Source organism: Camarhynchus parvulus, chromosome 1, assembly GCF_901933205.1.
Source record: "Camarhynchus parvulus chromosome 1, STF_HiC, whole genome shotgun sequence".
Lineage (NCBI taxonomy): Eukaryota > Metazoa > Chordata > Aves > Passeriformes > Thraupidae > Camarhynchus > Camarhynchus parvulus.
Genome location: NC_044571.1, coordinates 5,188,683 through 5,208,773, shown reverse-complemented (window position 1 = coordinate 5,208,773; position 20,091 = coordinate 5,188,683). Strand labels below are relative to the sequence as shown.

Here is a 20,091-nt window from a genome sequence, read left to right as displayed (position 1 = left end):
AAAATGAAGCATTTTTCCTTAGATTACTTTACTTCAGTCAAGAGAGAGAAATCTGCCTTCCCTTCCAGTAAAAATGACTCAGATTTGCCTTTGTTGCATGAAATAACAGCAGCTCAGAGGAGGCAATTTCCTTGAAGCTTGCTATTACTGCAGAGATGATATAAAAGCTCTGAGACATCAGTACAGTCTCTTAGAAGTCATTTGAGCACCCTGATTAGGTAAAGGGAGGGCTGGAAGATGGCTCTGCTGCCACTGCGTTCTGCATTAAATAAAGTTAGGAAAAGAGCAAGAAAAATTAAATGTTGTGTTCCCACAGCTTTTGAACAGCATGGACTTACATTAAAGCAAATTTTTCTTCATACTGCTAATGGCAAGAAAACAGAATTAGGCCAGTAACTGATATGTGTAACTATAGAGAAAAAAGGAGGTTTTTTTTAAGTGAAAAAAGCAGTTTTGTAAAGAAATGAAATGAATACATGAGTGCAGATTATCCAGACAGTGAAATTAATTGATGCCTGCTGTTTTGGACAAAATAAAGGTGAAATGTGTGTCCTGCATACAATACATGCCAGGCTACAGGACAAGCACACATTTGGAGAAAACCTCTTGTGGGAACATTTTGTGCCCCAAACAAAGAACACACCCACAGACCATAACTCAGTAAGGGTTTGTCTGTCATTCCTAAATGTTTCACTCCATCAGAGTACAAACTGTGGACATCCAGGAGGTGAAGTTACCTCCCCAGCAGCCTCAGAAAGCTGTGCAGGTGCTGGGGGCCAGGAATGGAAATGCAACACCTCTCCTTGTGTGCCTGGGTGTCAGATTCAGTTTTTTTCTGATCTAGACATGTGGTAACTGAGAGGCATTTAAAAAACTTCTATTCTATTTTCAGTTTCATATGAAGGGTGAGACAATACAGATGTTATAATTCACACCAGCACAATCAGAAGTCAGCTATTTCTTAATTGTAATACACTGTAAGTGTTTCTTGGCCTATCAGTTTTTGCCATGCTATACTTTAAATAATACTGCAATTAATACCATAATTAATACTGTAAATTCCTTAAAGTCAATCATTTAAAATCACTCTTTGTGGGTCTTAATACAATGGACCTTTCATAGTTCTATTTCCCTGAGGTATCCAGAGGCCATCCTTTGTAAGGCCATCCTTTCCAACTTGTTTCTAGCTCCATTTCTCTCTCCACCATGTCTGTCCTATTCCACGGCATTTCTAAGTCAGCATTCCTTGTCTCAGGGTTTGCACAGCGATGCACACTGTGCGAGCCTCCTGTCAGGATTGGAGAATTCCCTACAAATCCATTTCCCACACCTGGGGACTGAGCAAGGGCAGCCTCCCCAAAGGCCACCACTTGCCAGCAGGCTGGTGGCCCATTCTGCAGGAGAAGTGGCTCAGGTTTCAGGATGGGAATGGAGTGGGTGCCATGTGTCAAAATCCAGGACATTCCTCTGGCTGCCCTGGAGGACTCGAGACCCTGGCAGGGGGCTCAGAGACCTTGGCATGGAGTCAAAGACACCTGTGCCTTTGATTTTAACCCGTGGAAACAGCTTTGTGTGAGGAGTTACAAACCACAAGAGTTTGAATAGAGTGATAGTGAATTTATCACAGGGTGAAAAAGTAGAATTTTTTGGTTTTGAGAATGGGGGTTCAAAGGCAAGATGGAGGAATCTGGGCGTGTCCTGTCTTTCTTGTCCTCCATCTTCTTTTGGGATGGTGACACTTTTGGATTGGTTTAGAGTAGAGACAGGCTGTCTAACATAGGTGATAGGTATTGGAAAATTATTGTAAATAAAATACACGTAGTTTTTAGTATAAAAAGATGTCAGAATTCAGGACATCCCTCTGGCTGTCCTGGATGGCTCAAACCCCTGCCAGGGGGCTCAGAGACCTTGGCACAGTGCCCAAGACACCTGTGACTTTGATTATGACCCATGGAAAAAATTACCAACCTTACATGAGGATCTGCAAGCCGTGAAAGTCTAAGTAGAATAATAGTTAGTTCGTCACAGGGTGAAAAATGGATTTTTGGGGGTTTTAGAATGGGGGTTCAAGAGGCAAGATGGAGGAATCTGGGTGTGTTCTTTCTCCTTCTCCTTCTTGTCCTCTGTCTTCTGCTGTGATGGTGGCACTTTTGGATTGGTTTAGAGTAGAGACAGACTGTCTAACATAGGTGATAGGTATGGGAAAATTATTGTAAATAATGTACACGTAGTTTGTAATTTAGAAAAAGATAACACCACCCCAAGGGCAGTCAGTGTGCCATGAACCTGCTGGACAGACCTCAGCGGGTCGGAGAAATAATGTGATAGATAACTAAAAATAAACAACCTTGAGAACCAGAGCCAAGGAATTCTGCCTTCTTCTTCAATCTCAGGGCTGGGAAAAGAGACTTTCTAACACCTCATAAAGCTATGGAGGGGCAGTACCTGGAGGCTGCAGAGCGAGATCATGCTGTACATCATCTGGGTGACGCAGAAGCAGTGCCGGAAATTGTGGAAGGGGTTGTTCCTGTAATTGTCGTGGATGCACAGCTGCAGAGAGAGGGAATGGAGCTGTCAGAGGTGGCAGAGCTCTTTGCCAAGCACTGGAAATCCTTAAAGGAGTCCTATTGTGAAATAGGAGTCTCCTCAAGCTAGGTCTCATGAGCTCTTGGAGATCTGTATCACACCCGACAGACCTCAGCTACCTCAGATGGCATGAAATCAGCAGGATGCCTGCTGTGGTAGTGTTGGAAACAGAAAAGTCTTAATAAAAGGCACAATAACAAAACTCAACAGAGAAAAACCGAGCCAGGTGAAAGAAGCTCTTGCTCCTGGTAAAACACCTCACAAAAGCCATTAGTTTCTTTGCTCTCTTCTTTTTCTAGTAAATTGCTCAGGCCAGAATTTTTGGCTCTTGTCCAATTAGCTATCCTTAAGTTTGAGGTGAAGTCCCCCAAGTCCTGTGAGGTGTCTTTTTACCTAATTGAGGAAAGAAACTTCTGGGCTCTTTTCCTTTTTGAAGAGACAAAGGATATTTTGTCACTCCATCAAGAAGGGGCACATTCCTATACTATGGGGCCAGGATTATTCTCTGCTAAGACAGAGTGACAGCACAGGGCCTCTGACACTTTCTGCCTTCCTGGGTGTGATTTGTGTTATAATACATATTATTATATTGGCTTTTTGCAAATATGAAATTGGATTCTATATGTGTGGTGTTATAACTTAGTTTTAAAGATACAGTTTGTATTTCTGTTGTTAATTAAGCTTAGACGTAGTGAAATAGCTGATGTAAGTATGAAATAGTGATGAAATAGTGAAATAGTGATGTAAGTATGCTTGTGTTAAAATTCCTGCTTGGATGGGATGAAACCCAATGCACACAGGATGAGGACACCTGTACAGATATTCCAATTATCAGCACTCACTGTCTGAAGACAGTGTGGACCAAGGCCCAAAACTGGAGGTGTAAAAAAGGACAAAAACCACACCCAAGGAATGTGCATGCTCAAAAAAGGTGGATCCCAAGGAGGAGATGTGCTAAACAATTCTTGGAACATGTAAACTAGTTTGGGGAAAAAATTTACTATGCATGAGGGTCTATGAATATGCAAAGGGCTGATGTAATTAAAAGGTATTTAAGGGGTTTCCCTGAAGATAACAGTGTGCTCTTAGCTGAGTGCCAAGATGCACTCATAACAACCTTTCCTCTATGGTCCTTGTCTCCTATTGCCCTTTATTAAACTTTTAAAATTTGCACAGGAGAGTGAAGGTGTTTTTCACATTTGTGTGTTCCAAGAATTCCCCAGCAGGTAAAGCTCACAGAAAATCCCCTCTCATGCCAGCCAGCAATGGGCAAACATCCCAGCACAGCTGCATCTCTGTCCTCTCATCCTGAATTTGTATTATTTCAAACATTGCAGTGGCTAAAGGGGGACTGTCAAGGGCTCAGAGCCCACCCTTGGTCCTCTCTCCTGCTGAATCCAAACTGCAGCTCTGATCCCTTGAGGGCTGAAATGGGGCTGTCACATCATTTCCCAGCGCTCAGAGGTGGCACTTTGGGACGTGTTGCTTGGCACAGGGAGGATGTGAATGCACAGCAGGCTGGAGCACACCTGGGTGGGTTTTCTCTGCCTGTCAGCCTGGCAGAGACTGAGCTGTCATGGGCTCACAGGAGCCATTGTTGTGTGGTTTAACTTTCTACAGATGCTGGCTTGGTTGCCCTCGTTCCACAGCAGGATAAAGCCTGTCTGTGTCCCTGTGTCCTGGCTGGGGCCAGCCAGGCTGGCAGAGGGAGGCTGGCACAGCTGACACGTGCCATGGTCATTATTCCAGTGCTGCTCTGGTTTCCTGCCCCTCACAGAGCAGCCAAGAGTCAGCAGCATTGCTGAATCCTCCTCCAAAGCCTGGAGAGCCCTCATGCCTCAGTAACTGAGCCTGAATTAAGGACATGGACAGAATTCCAGCTAAATCAGGAATTTACCTCAGGAGTCCTCACACCCCATCAGGATCAAATGCTTCAACCCATCACCTGACTTCCAGGAGACCTCAAAGCTCTGGATGAGGTCAAGAGAAGTGTGATATTTCAGTGCTTATTCAGTATTTGTGGGCTTCAGTGCAGAAGCTGCACAGATCATTCTGCAGCAAGGATTTTAGAAACACATTTCATTTTTATAAAGTGGCTTAGGAATGGCCTGATATGGCTGTCAGGTGGGATCTCACAGCCTACACATGGCACTGCACAAAACTCCATGGGTGCAATGTGCACATCCAGCTCTGGAGCCCAGAGCATCCCAGGGGAACTCCTGACTCAGGAGGGATGGAGTGACTGGGTTGCATTAATCACTTTTTCCTCCTCTTTCTGGAAGACTTCTGTAGCCAGTGCATGTGGGATAAGCATGAGGTGGCTTTTTCTCTCCCACTTGAGCTCAAAGTTATTTGTGATATTTTTTGTTTGATGTTTGGGAGGAATAATGAGGAGGATTTTATTAGAAGGTTAATTAAATATAATATAATAAATATAATATAATATAATATAATATAATATAATATAATATAATATAATATAATATAATATAATATAATATAATATAATATAATATAATATAATATAATATAATATAATATAATATAATATAATATAATATATAGAATAGAATATAACATAATATTACATAATATTACGTAATATTATGTAATATTATGTAATATATTGAATTTGTTAAGTTTTTCATTGTATTTTATTGTATAGTATTTTGTGATTTTTTGTTGACAATTTTGATATATATATATGTATATGTCATTCAAAAACCAATTATATATACATACATATGTATGTATAATTGGTTAGCGAATTAAAATACACTAGAATAAATACATTTATTAAATAAAATACACTTATTAGTTTTTTTAGGTAAATAATTTTTTATAATGTATTTTACTTGTGAACAAACACAGGTGCAGCAAATGAGGTAAGAATTGTTTGTTTGGGGTTTTTTTGAGGTTTAGAGAATATGAATTATAGAAATTTTTTGGGAAGTCGTGCTTTGCTTTTTTCTGTGAAGAGAAATGTGGCAGCACAAAGTGATGCCCACACTGGGCCACTTTGGAGCAGAGCCCTTGAGGCTTTTAAAAATCATTTTTCTTTCTTCAAGATGATGGGAGACCTCAGCCTGCCTTACCATTGTAGAAAATACACAACAAACTCCCCTTTTGTTGCTCAGAGTGGGGCTGCCTTAGATGTTAGTGGTGACAAATTGCTTGGAGACACAGCTTGGGGAAGCTGCCTGCAGCAGAGTGTGGGCGGGCTGTTGGTGTGTGTTGACATATCACCTTGCTTCCCATGTTTTTGGGCTGTGAAACAGGAGGAGGAGGAGATCTTCTGGTTTATCTACTACTCTGTGTTACCCTTGTTTGTGTTGGGATTCATCCCACCCCTTGTCTTCTGCTGCTTTATAGGGTCAACACCACCCAGCTTTTCATTTGCCTTCTTCAGAGGAGAGATTTACTAGATTTTGATAATTTTTGGTGTCTCCTTTAATGCAATCAATATTATTTTTCTAGAAAGGCTTCACCAGTGCTGGGAATAAATTTCAGGTGAGCCTCCTGCCTTGTGTGGTGACATTTTATCCATTATTCCAGGCTCTGCTTGTGCCTCGTTGTGTCCCTCCTGCAGCAGGACACCCAGCAGTGACAGCCCCTTGTGCCTCCTGCTGTGCTGTAACATGTGATGGACCCAGTCTTTTCTTTGTCCTTCCAGCCACCTCTTAATTTTGTGAATTTTTTAGGAGTCTACATCCATCTGAAACAGTGCCCTCAGGGAATTAGAAGAGATTAATGAGGTGTAAGTCTTTATTTTATAAAACATCTTCATGATGAATTGACACCATGATGTTTTTAATTATTGTCTCAATGCATTTGTGAGACACAGAGGTAACTTTTTACGAGTTATAATTCCTCAGGCTATCCCTGGATGCTTTTTAAATAATTGTTAAAATATTTACTGGTTTAGAGTTCTCTAGGAACATGATGGGGTTTTTTCTAAGAAAGCCAATATATTTGTCAGCTTTTTAGCAAACACTTTCTTTTGCTCTCCCTTGGACCTGAAAACTCATTGCTTTTTAAATATTCCAGTGTTTCTGCCTCAGCCATCTCACTTTTGGTATGATCTCATCTTTCTCACATTTTGCATCTCTGCAACATTCTCACATCAAAGACTGAAGCACAGAAAGTTACCTTCTCAGCAATTCCTTTTCCTTCCTGACTTGCTCTTTCCTCTGCTCCCTGTGATTTAGCACTTTGAATGATTATTGCACTTTCTAGCTATATCTGAAGGCACTTGTCTTGCCTCCATTTACAGTAGGTATCAAGAGCATTCAGCAGAAATGAACTGCTTTCAGTAATGGCAACCTCAGCAAATGCATGCAAAACAGTTAAAATAAAGTCATTTGTGACCACAAGCATGCAAACATTTTCTGAAGTGCTTAAATTTTAAGAATTTTTATAGACTGACTGCTTTCATTGGGATTACTCATGCCAGTCATGTTAATTCCACGACTAAATGCCTTGTTTATTGATTCTTGAACGTGAAAAACTGCAAACACCAGTAACTTGAAATACTCACCAGCCACCTCTTCAAGGTGATAGGATTGATGTTGAAGTCTTTTACCAGCCCAAGGTCGTGGTACATGTGCTCCAAGCAGCTCAGCATCTGCAGCCAGGAACAGGCAGGTTATGGTTGGCTCTGTAAATACCCCTGGAGGACACCCTGTGAAGTGAATTTCCCCCTTGCAAGCATCAAATAATTGCAGGGCCCTCTTTAGATGAAAGAAAGATGTTCAAAGACTGCATGATTAAAGTGCAAGAGGGGAGGCAGAGAGGGCTGAAAGCTTTTTGAAGCAGACACGCTGCTGTTGACTTCACAGGTTTTGTGCAGGGCTTTGAATATCACACCAGCCCTCTTCAGTGACGGTGATTTGTGTGTATCACAGCAATTTCTGCTCACAAATAAAGCATTGCCATTTTCCCAGGTCAGCTGGGACGTGAACTATTGCTCAGTGAAACCAGTGGGAGCTTCTCCCTGGCTGCACAGAAATGGATCAGGCTCCAGCAGAATAGTAAATGACAGCAGAAAACAAGAGATCCCTGAAGAAACATTTATTTCACACATTTGTCAATACCTTCATTCTTTATGACTTCTTGTGAGCTCCTAACTCCACTATCTTACCTCATATTTCCTGTTTAAAAGATTTCCCATTATAACCCCACGAAATTGCAGCAGTTTTGTGATTATCCCCTCTTGGAGACTGCAACTATGAATTCCTACAGCTGAAATGCAGGCACAGGCAGCTCTTTTGAGACAACATCTCAAATCTCAAAAAATTGAAAACAGAAGATGTTGATAATCTCAAAGAATTGAAAACAAAAAAATCGATAATCTCAAAGAATTAAAACCAAAATATATTGATAATCTCAAAGAATTGAAAACAAAAGATATTGATAATCTCAAAGAATTGAAAGAAAAAGATATTGATAACCTCTAAGAATTGAAAGAAAAAGATATTGATAATCTCAAAGAATTGAAAACAAAGGATATTTATAATCTCAAAGAATTGAAAACAAAAGATACTGATAATCTCTAGATATTGATAATCTGAAAGAATTGAAAACAAAAGATACTGATAATGTCAAAGAATTGAAACAAAAGAGATTGATAATCTGGAAGAATTGAAAACAAAATATCTTGATAATCTCAATCTAACAGCTTCCACCAGTCAGAAATGAACAAGTTTCCTGGAGTTCAGGAGTTTATGTGTAAATGCATCCCCATTTCTGAAGGCTCAATCTGCAGGTGATGGAATGTGGCCATTGTGTGAGAAAATGCAGTTTTTAGACTGTAAAGCAATCCAGGGGTTTCAACATGAGGGGTACAATATCACAAATGCAGTCCTGAAGGCATTTCTAGTCAGTTTTATGTTATTTAGGCTCTTAGAAGCTCACCAGAAAAAATAATTTAATCTAATGAAACTTTATATTTATCCAGGGAAATATAAATATAAGTCATGGAGTAACAACTGGGCTGATTTTGAGTAATCCAAGCAGGGAGAGACTTTCCTGCAAGACCTGAGGGACAATGCCATGAGCTCAGATCACATGGACAGCATTTTGCTGAAAATCCCCTTGTCCTGGTAGAATATATGTTTTGCAATAAAAGACTTTTCCAAGACAAGAAACTTTATCCAGAAGTGCTGAATTAGAAATGCAGCTGTTGCCAAGAGAGCTTTGGGTGAGTGAGGAGGAGACTCTCAGTCCCAAAACCCCTGCCCCTGAACACAAGGGAATCTCAGTTTTCATGTTCAGCTTTCTTGGTCAGCAGCAAAAGGCTGAAAATGGGACCCTTGTAAGGCTTGAAAAGGGAGAGGGCATTTGAGGAGGAGGAGCCAGGCTTGCTGCAAACGCTTCTGCAGTACAAGTGATGAACCATGAATAACACTAATAGCAGATTAAAAAAAAGAAGAAAATTAGTAGTTAAAAAAAGGAAGAAAATTAAGTAATTTGGGTGATTGCTGCTGGGGATTTTGTCAGATCTACCCAAGCTTTCCCCTGGTTTAAAAAACCAACACTAAACCCCTGGTTTAGTCCTGTCCTCCATTATGATTTTATTGAATGAGATTTGCTAGTACTTGCTACATCTGGTTTTACATTATATTATAAACTAGTTTTGTACATTATATTATAAACTGGTTTTATACATTATATTATAAGCTGGTTTTATACATTATATTGTATATATCTGGTTTTACATTATATTATAAGCTGTTCACTCTTAACATCCTTCTCCTTCAGGCTTCTGGAAGTTTACACATAGAACCTTCCAGAACCTTCTGCAGTACAGGTGGTGAACCATGAATAACACTAATAGCAGTTAAAAAGGGAAGAAAATTAAGTAATTTGGGTGATTGCTGCTGGGGGTGCTGCCAGATCTACCCAAGCTTTTCCCTGATTTAAAAAACCATCACTAAACCCCTCATTTAGTCCTGGCCTCCATTACGTTTTTATTGAGTGAGATTTACTACTTGCTAAATCTGGTTTTACATTATATTATAAGCTGTTTTTATACATTATATTATATTATATATATCTGGTTTTACATTATACTATAAGCTGGTTTTATACATTATATCTATCTGGTTTTACATTATATTATATATATCTGGTTTTACATTATACTATAAGCTGTTTTTATACATTATATTATATCTATCTGGTTTTACATAAGCTGTCCACTCTTAACATCCTTCTCCTTCATGCTTTTGGAGGTTTACACATAGAACCTTCCAGAACCTTCTGCAGTACAAGTGATGAACCATGAATAACACTAATAGAAGTTAGAAGAAAATAAAGCAATAAGGAGATACTAATTGGCTTTGAATGCAGCCTTGCAACCTCTTCAGAACAAGCTGCAGAAAAAACCCTCAGCTGAAGGGCTGTGAATCAATGCCTGCACCTCTGCCTGCTGCTTTATTGATCTGAGTGGAGTTATTGATGATGTGCTTAAGCACACACTTCACTGGGGATTGATTTGTTCCGATAAAATGGCATGGGAGAACTCATGTGGCAGTAATGACAGCGCACCAGTTGAGGGACTTTACTTGGAAGAGATTAAAGAGCAAATAAAGAGGAGCCAGGCTATGATAAGCAGCATCATCTACCTGGCATCTGCGAGGAAGAAGCACTGCATTTCTGGTGTGGTATGGAAATGAGAAAAATATAGAGAATAAGGGGCAGGAAAGGGGGGGAAACCCTGCAGACTGTCTCAAAGAGCTCTTCTGGCCTTTTTGGCTCTCAGAAAGTGCCAACCCAGCCAATCTGGCATCCTCACCTCGTTGGGCTCCCACAGCCACACGTCAAAAGTCGGTTTCCGCAGAGCCTCGATGGTCTCCTGGGACAGCATGTACTGCAGAGAGAAAGGCAGGAGGGTAAACAAGGGTGTTCCTGCCATGGGAATGCTGCTGGCACATCCTGGGGCTCCCAGGGGTCCATTCATGAGGGATTTAGCCACATTTCCCAAGGAGAGAGCAAATGATCTCTCCCTCTGGCCACCCAACCTTCCTCACCCTTCCTGCCAGCTGGCAGCTGCTCATTGGGGCAGATCCTTGTGGAGCAGAACTTGGGAGCAAAGGGAGAGTGGAGGTGTTAAGGAGAGGGTCATGGCTAAATCCAGCACAGAAAATCAAAGGCACAGGGCACAGACCCATCCCTGCACTGGTTCTGCTGCCTGCAGAGCATCAGCAGCACTCGAAGCTGCCAGTTAGGGAGGGTGGTGTGAAGTGTCCCTGCTTACAGTGCTAAATTAGCTGGTGGGGATGATATGTTTATTTTCAGATGATTTATGCTCTCATTTCGAGTGTTTTTTCAAGAGTGCCCACAGTTTCAAATTGGTTGTCAGCCTGCAAGATTCAAGTGATTTTTTATCATTACGCTCAAAGCCTTAAACAAAATCAAGCTCATTCACCGGTTATGGTTGTATAGAAAATGAAAAGAAAAGGAATGTGCAGGGTTAAAAGACATGGGGATATCAGGACTCTACAGATTCATCTTTTCAGGATCCTATTTATCAGTGGTTTTGGGATTCAAAACCCTTGTGGCTTCGATTGGCCCATTTACCATGGCTATCCCTAGTCTGGGTTTACTCTCCCGAGCAGGTGAGTGACAATTTCTGAGCCATCAAATTGACACTTAATCCAAGGAGGAACAACACAGAAGAATAATTTTTCTTCTTCAAAAGGCAAGGAGTTTTGCATTTGCACACACAATGCACGTTTAGCTTGACTTTCTGCAAGAAAACTGCAAATTAGCCGTACAGATTTGGAGTTGCAATGACATCGTCCTTCGGCCTCGCTGACATTGGACAAATCCAGCACCTGACAACTGATGACAAATTTTGCAAATCTCCAAAACCCCAAACTCCCATGAGTTTTGGTCTAGGAATAATGCAGAAATACAAAAGTTTACTCTGCAGTGGTTCAGTGCAACTCTTTATTCTTAATTCAAGATCCTAATGCAGCAGTCGATCAAAGTTCAATCTGACATATATACTTATCAAGGGAAAAAAACTGGCTTAGAACTGATGTGTTCTGTGAAATCATGTGTTAGTGTCAGGAGCACAAGCCTCCTGGGCAAAAGTTAACTAAAAGAAATAGAAGTGCCAGAGTCTGTGCTTCAGTGGAGGTCACTTTAGTGAGGCAGAGCAGAACAAAGAGCAGAATTTATTGCTCTGCTGGGCTCTGAGGACAAATGTGCACAGAGCCACGTCCATGTGGTAGATCTGCATCACACAGGACTGTGAGGGTTCAGGGTGGCTGAGCCAGCTTTGGTGTGTGTGAGGAGATGCTCATGGTTAAACCATCATTTGCAAATTGTGTGAGCTGGTGTTTTGTCAAGATCTGAGCTGGGCACTGGGCAGACATAACCAAGCAGCTTTTAGTAATTCTTGTGGGCAAAGACTGCAGGTTCTGGGATTCAAGACCCTGTGCTCTTCATGGTTTCAGCCTCATTCATCACTGTGGATTTGTAGTTGTGCTTGCCCAGGAGACATTTTTCTTCCAGCATTACTGTTTTCTCTAGCAAATACACTAACTCATTTTCACAGGGACAATGAATCATTTTGGAGAGAATCCAATGTCGCATTTTCTCTTTGTTTCCCTAGGTGAAGCATCCCCATAAATTACTTTTTAAATTAAAAAAAAATCTATTAGGAGAAAACAGGCAGCAGCACTACTTTCAATCAGAACACAGCATTACAGGGTGTTTTTGATTGTTGCTATGAGTGTGGAGAATAAACAAATATAACTAGACAAAAGAGTGTTAAATGTTGATGAATGCACAATGTTCATTAACATTTCAAACACTAATGAGCTTTCAAGTATTAAAGACTACCGAGAATTAAACTTTAAGTCACCATGGGCAACTGATGGCTTTTTCCATTGGCATTTTGGATCAGACCCTGGATTTAGAATAACAGGGAATTAATGGCTAAGGAGTCACACATTGTAAAGCAGCACTTGTCAGGATGGCAGCCCTGCAGCAGGAATATGGGAAAAGCAAGGATTGTGTGGTACCTTTGGGTAGGATGGTACATCCCTCCGGGGAGCTGGCCTCTTGTTTTCATCCAAAAAGCTGTACTTGCAGGGACAGTTAGTCCTGAAATGAAATATTCATCTCTTAACATTGAGGGAACACTGGCACAGTGCCTCAAAAAGTGCCAGAAGTGCTCTGGTCTCCCAGTGGCCACCCCTCAGAGAACCACCCTGCTCCACAGCCTCGCCCTTTCTAATGCAGTGCTGCTCAAAATGCTTTGGAAGTGTGATCCTCCTCAGGATTTTCGCCCCTTGTGCAATGCCCCTGTTGCCCTTTCTTGGTCTATTTGCATTCAAGAGAGAAGCATCTGAGTTCAGGCATGTATCCATGGATACCTGTTCCAGATTGCAAAGCAAGTATTTTATTTGCCATCTGGATGGCAGTTTTCTGTTCAGTGGGCAGTTTTCCTTCTCTTTTCCACACCCACTCCTCCCTCTGGGGAGACATCTGCTGATAACAGCCATTGAATGTCACTGCATGGCTGATAAGAACTACAGCATCCCACTGGGAGATGTGAGCCCAGAGGGAGGAGCCAAGCATTCCTGCCTGGATATAATCTGGAGATTCTGGAAATAATACCCAGCGTCTCCACTGGATTCCCCAGAGGAACAGCAGCTGCCTCTTCCACTGGATCTTCAGAGGAAGAGACTGCACCTTTCTGCAGGATCCCTGCTCCAGCAGAGCCACCCCTGACACTGCAGGAGGGCTCAGCCACAGTTCCAATGGGACTGCTGCCAGCACCCTGACCCACAGGGTGTCAGGTTGGGTTCTGACTCTGTCAGTCTTGCTCTAGTTTACTGCATTGTTTATTTTATCCTTTTATTTTCTTCCCTAGTAAAGAACTGTTATTCCTGCTCCCAAATTTGTTGCCTGAGAGCCCCTTAATTTAAATTTTATAGCAATTCTGAGGGAGGGGGTTTACATTTTCCATTTCTGGGAGGCTCCTGCCTTCCTTAGCAGACTCCTGTCTTTCCAAACCAAGACAACACCCAACCACTCCTCCTTAAACTTCCAGTGAGCAGCTTTCTGTCCATGGCAGGCATCCTCCTCCAGGGCTGCCAGGGACCACACTGGCTATGGGCACACCTGCGCTGCTTCACTGCTGAGGGCACCCACTGAGCCTTGCTGCAGCCCATGAGAACTTCCACTTTGATGCTGTGACCTCCCTGGTTGCCGCCCCTCATGTGGGACAACAGCAGAGAGGCACGGACTTGGCAGACACCTCTGCCTGGCACCCTGCTCCTGGAGAAAGGGAGCCACTGCCAGCAATTGCACGTAATTAACACTTGCCTGGTTATTAACACTGCCAGTTATCTACTCTTCTTTCCTCTGCATATAGAAAGGCCAAGCTGACGCTTTCCCATCTGAGCAGAGGCCCAGGAGGGGACCTCATCACTCTGCAATTCCCTGAGGAGGCTGCAGCCAGGGGAGGGTTGGGCTCTTCTCCCAAATGGCCTCAAACTGTGCCAGGAGAGGGACAGGCTGCACATCAGGGAGAATTCCTTCATTGAAAAGGTGAGCAGTCATTGGAAGGGGTTTCCAGGTAGGTTTGGAGTCCCCATCCCTGGAGGTGTCCAAGGAAGGACTGGATGTGGCACTCAGAGCTCTGGGAACAAGGTGGGGATCAGGCACAGCTTGGACTTGGTGGCCTTGCAGGGCTTTTCCCAGCTAGTTGTCCACATGGACTTTATTAACTCTTGTGTGAGGCTGATCTTCCTGCATTTTGCATTTATAGAGTCGTGGAATGGTTTGGGTTGGAAGGGACCTTAAAAATCATCCAGCTCCACCCACGCTGCTGTGGATGCTGCTCACTGAGTCAGGCTGCTCAGGGCCCCATCCAGTCTGGCCTTCAGCACTTCCAGGGATTTATCCCTGGAGTCCTAACATTTGGATTATCCTCTCTCAGTTTTCAAGCTCCCTGCCAAAGGAAGCAGAAATAAACCTCCCCAAAGAAGCCGAGCAAAGCATTCCATTAACTCGGCTTGTGCATTTTTGATTATTACATTTTGCATTGTATCTCTTTTGAGTGATTCTCTCCTCTGTTGGGAATTAGTCCAGGTCTCTTTTCTCCTCTTAACATTGATGTCTGCTGTCATTCCTGGTGGCAGTGTCAGAATCCTGTGAAAGTTATGTCATTTCACAGCTCATGGTGGTCAGCTGACATCAACCAGGTGCCTTTTCCTGCCCTGTTTAAGGAGATTCTCACTTGATGAAAAGCTGTCTTAATTGTTTCTAAAGCCCTTTCCTCAAAACTCCGCCGTGTGGGGTATTAGTAGGATAAAAATAGTGAGATTGGGGCATTCCTTGCCCTAATTGGAGCTGACTGCCAGGGTTAGCTGAGGGTCAGCCAGCTATCTCTCATTCCCAGCTGTAGTAGGATATTGAAGCCTTCATCCCAGCACACTGGGGAGCACACCAGAGCCAGGATGCATCAGACCTTCACAAATGCAAACCTGGATCTGCAAATGATCATGATTTTAAATGACACCATAATGCTATTAGCATCTGCCAGTGGTGAGTGCAAAAAGCAGACAAGCAAAAAAAAAGCAATTTGAGGAGGATGCAAATGGAGCTGCTTTGGTCTTCTGAGCAGAGAGCTGCACAATTCACTGTGCTTTTACAAACCTGGCTGCCCAGCCTTACTCTCTCATTTGGTAATGTAACATCAAATATAAGAAAAGGTAAACACCCATACAGCTGCGTACACTGAGATCTTATTGAAGGAATACAGGCACTCACAAATATTTATGCACATCAATTAAATTTAGATGGGATCCCTAATTGCAACCACAATGCATTATCTAGCAAATGACACTGCACAAGGGGTGACAGGTCCAAACGAGAGCAAATAACATTTCCACTTCCCTGGGATGCCTCTGCTCCCACACACATCCCGTGCCAGCAGGAGAGGGTTTGCTCAGCCACCCTGGGGTGGAGCATCCCTGGGCTGGGCTCACCACAGGCTGGTGACCTGGGGGCTCTGGTGCCTTGGGAATAAGGAACCTCAGCTCATTCCTCAGCAGCTCCTGATGGGAGCCACCAAGGAGCAGCATATCTCCTCAGACTTGTACCCACATCCAGCTGCTGCTTTGGCTCCCACAGCCACAGGGTGAGGAATTCTGCATGAGCAGGAGGAGCCTTTGAGCAGCTGGGAGGATGGAAAGGCAGCTCAGGGTAACCAGGAGGAGCTGTGACGGAGCTGCGTGGACACAGCACCAAGGCGATGCTGAGCAGACTGAGCCCTGCTCCTTCTCCAGAGAGAGCAGCTGTGGGTGTGAGCCCAGAGCAAGCCAGGGTGGGTGTGTGTGCCCAGCTGAGCCCACTCCCATCTTTAGCACAGCTCCCCAGCCTCACACCCCGTGCTGGTCCCTCCTTTTGGAGCCTGTCACGTCTCACCACCAGCCCTCAGTGAGGGTGACACCCCAGCTGGAGCTGGCTGCACTGAGCAGATGGAACACCCCCCATTCCAGCTTTTCTTGTTAACAGCTTGTTTAGACCACAGAATATAGATTGGAAGGTGACAGGATCTGGGATGGGAATTAGTCATGGCTGCTGGGACAGCCTCGTACTCCCTGATGTGCTGTGGTGGTGACTGAGTGAACATGGACTTGCCACAACTTCTTTTTCTGGACCTAACTCCCTGTCCACCTGTGCCTCACTGCCCATCATCATCACTGTGCATCGCAGTTCAGCTCTGCCAGCTCCCTGCCACAGCTGAGGCACAGACACATGGGCACACACGTTTCTCACATCACACCCAGCACAAACCAGCACACATGCTCCTGCATTGGCTGCCAGCCCGGGCTTGGATTTTTCTAATGAGATTTCTCCACACACCCCAAAAAGAAATGATGCAAGTCACAGGGCAGACTGCATTCCACGCGGCTGGGATAAATCTGAGGCACACAAATCTGAGGTTAATAATGTTACTCTGCTTTTATGCTAATATGACAGCTGAATTTGGCCTTGGTCTTCATGGCAATGAATTATCATTTTGCCTCCTGACATATCTGCATGGCAACATTTATAAAAATGAGTGATTATAAAGCCTGAATCTTTTAGCACATTTCCCACTGCCCTCAGCAGGAAACAGTTTTGATTAAGGGTCAGACAATTTGACCCTGAGGCTGTCAAGACAGCAAAGTTACATTTGCTGAGAAAAATCCCCTTCACCCACATTTTGAGCAGCAGGGTATATTCCTCTCCAGAAAAATCCCCTTCACCCACATTTTGAGCAGCAGGGTATATTCCTCTCCAGAAAAATCCCCTTTACCCCCATTTTGAGCAGCAGGGTATATTCCTCTCCAGAAAAATCCCCTTCACCCATATTTTGAGCAGCAGGGTATATTCCTCTCCAGCATCCTTCTCAGGACTATTCCCAATCTCAGAGTGATTTGTTTGTCCTAGTGGGGCACTTCAGTGACACAGGGGGTGTTTTCCAGCTGAGACCACGCACCGTAGCAAATGCTATTTTTTCTGCTGCTGTTTCAATTACAGCAAAACCCAGCTCCACCATCACAATGAGCCCTTGCATTAGAATGCAAATTCCCAATTTCTCGTTGAATTTGAAACGGGTGATTTACAATAGCCTGAGATCATAATTAGAGGAGCTGCTACATACTTATTTGGTAATCTCCCAGAATATATTGGAGCTGATTCGAGTGCTGACTGGTTCCCAACCAAAGGCTGCAATGTGCAGAAGTTCTTTTCCCATTCTCTCTCTCTCTCCCAGTAAATCTGGATGAAGAATTCCCATTCTGTATGGTGACAAATAACTCCCAGGACCTTTTTCTCTATTCCCATGGCCCAAGCTAATTTAACTGGTGAATGGCTATAAATCTTCAAATGGTAAAATAAAGCCTCTGTCATTGATGGTTATTGGTCTCCTTGCTCTTTTACTTCTAAACCCAGGAGATAATTCTGTGGAAATGTTGCATGAGGGTTTGAAACCAGACACTCCTGTGGTTGGGCGCCGAGCAGAACTTACCTGCTGCTCCTTGCTGCCATTTCCTCCCTCATCTTTTTGATGTCACGCTTGCATTTCTCAATCTCCACCACCTTCAGGCCTTCCACTGTCAACAAAGGGAAACAACAGGGCTGTCACCATGGCCAGAAGTCGCAGGGTCTGGTTTCACAATGGTGCACAACTTCAGGGAGCTCTGCCAGTGGGGTTATCCAGCTCCCACAGGTGAGAGGTGCTGCCAAAGCAAGAGGAGATCTTGGAAACCCACAGGGATTCTCTGCTGCCAATGCAGATAACATCCACAGAGCTTTAATTCACTCGATGGCTAAAACATCTCAGCTTCTGCACAGCAGCAGGCAGCTCCTCTGGTGCCTTCACTCCTGGGCTGCAGAGCAGGAATCAGAGGAAATCCTGAGCAGGAAAAAGCCCCACTCCCCTGATGGGATGATAAGCAGGGCTATGCAAACACGTCCCATTAGGATTAGAATTCCCATTAAGATAAAAGGTTTTAATTCGGAAGTTCATGCAGAGCATTAAGGAGCTCTGAGAGGCATTGCTGGATACAGAAAAACCAAAGTGAGAGTGCAGGAGGGAGAGAAAAATGGTGAAAATTCAGCTAAAAAAAAAGAAAGAAATCTGATAGATTTTTTTCTTTTATTTTTTTTTTAACTATTGAAATCCTGTCACTTCTTTTTGCCAATCAATTCTGTAATCAAAGGTTATTTCTACATGCAGCACAGAAAATCCTATATTTCCCTTCTGCATGTAATTGTGAGAGCCACGAGGCAAAAAGTTTGATGGCCTTTTTATGCAGCAGGGCACTTTATTCCCCATAGCTGAGAGAGCCCAACACAGTGAGAGTGTGAGAATAATTCTCCCTTTTCTTTCCCCCTCGTTGCACTGTCAGTGTGATCAAGGACACAGCCCCATTTATTACTGCATGTCATTCACATGCAATCATTTCACAGCTCATTTGTTTACTGAACTCCTTGCTTGCACGGAGCAAAATCAGTATTCAGCAACTTTCTTAGAAAATCACAGTCTGGATCACACTTATCTGGAGAGCAAGTGATAAAACCCTGCCTTGAAGGGCACAGCTCTGGAGATAAGCAGAGACCTCAGTTTTGTTTACCTTTATGAGAGGAACAACAAAGATTGCAGCTGGAACTGGGAAAAGGGAAAGAGATGTGTCTGAACTAAGCCACAAATTAGGAGAGGAAAGGGAAAGGGGGTTAGTTTATTTTTGTTTACAGGGATGCTCTCTTAAAAATCCCATTTAGGCATTTATATTTTTTCATCTGTCATTGTTACAGACAATTCCTTTGGGTGATCACAGCGTGGTGATGCAGGCAAGCTGCTGGCCTGCTCATTGGATATCTTAGTTCTGGATACCTGCCTGCACCTTTTTGGGTGCTTTGTTCAACAGCTGTAGCTGACCTGGAGGCCTTGTGCAGCTCTGTACTCCACTGGTGCATTCCCCTGGGAGAAATTCCATTTGCCAAGGTGTCTAATTGGTGGCCAGTGCCTATTTGAAGCAGTGGGAGCCAAGCAGAATTATCAGAGACGGGGAAGTGGGGCAGGCAACTGCAGGGAGAAGAGGAGCTCTGGTGCAAAATGGGCAGCCCTGAGCATTTTTTCGTGTTGCATCTCTTTGGTTTTCATCCCAAATCTCTCTGGGGGAGCAGAGAATTTACATAATTATTTTCTTAAGGTAGATGTGAAGTGCTTACAAATTGCAAAGGGTTTTTTGCCAGCTTCCTTGTTCTTGTGTGGGCTGCTGTGCAGAGTAAGTCAAGCCATGGGACAAAGCATTCCCAGCGCTTGCTCTGCATGGGCTCATTTTCCAAGGGGAGCTAACAAGCTTTAGCTGGGATTTAAAAATCAGCCAAAAGATTTGGCTCCTTGAAAACACATCTCTGGTGAGGTCTCCAGGCAGGAATGGGATGGAAGCTGAGAACATTTCATGTGAGGTGCAGATGTGGTGCTGTCATGAGCACTTATCCCCACCCCACACACACATGTCCCCTCTGGGGAAGAAATCCTGGAGAGAACACGTGGAAGTGGTGGAAAAGGGATCTCTGAAGGAGGCAGGAGAAAAGGCAAAATAAAAAGCACAATTCTTTCCACATTTGGCTTGCAAATGATAAATGGCCATGTCATGTGCAGTGATTGAGGGCCCATTACATTATTCTGCAGGGAGAAATACCTTCTGAAAAGACCCTGTGCTGTCTAAAGAAATCCTTGGGCTGAATCCAGCAGTGAAACACGGCTCAGAGCAACCTCTGGGAGCCCAGCTCAGGCAGGGAGGTTGGACACTCCCTCTCTCCCACGGTTTTGCTTCTTAAACATGACAGCCCAGGGAATTATTTCAGAATGCTGCAGAATGGGCTCTGTTGCAAACTCTGGAAGTGTGATTTGGAGCAGAGGGGCAGCCCAGGCAGCTCTTTCCCAAGGATTGCTCCATCAGCTGCTGGTTCCATCAGCAGTGG

General features: G+C 43.6%; 1 protein-coding gene across 2 annotated transcripts in view; it reads right to left on the bottom strand.

Moving 5' to 3' along the window:
• PDE9A (phosphodiesterase 9A) overlaps positions 1–20,091 on the bottom strand; it is a 57,734-nt gene that overhangs the window by 8,035 nt on the left and 29,608 nt on the right. For both annotated transcript variants that reach the window (XM_030953483.1, XM_030953492.1), the window contains 5 exons: positions 17,627–17,711; positions 12,621–12,702; positions 10,382–10,456; positions 7,124–7,210; positions 2,446–2,550 (listed from right to left, as the gene is read on the bottom strand). In XM_030953483.1, coding sequence (XP_030809343.1) covers positions 2,446–2,550; positions 7,124–7,210; positions 10,382–10,456; positions 12,621–12,702; positions 17,627–17,711 — 434 coding nt within the window. The remainder of the gene's footprint in view (positions 1–2,445; positions 2,551–7,123; positions 7,211–10,381; positions 10,457–12,620; positions 12,703–17,626; positions 17,712–20,091) is intronic.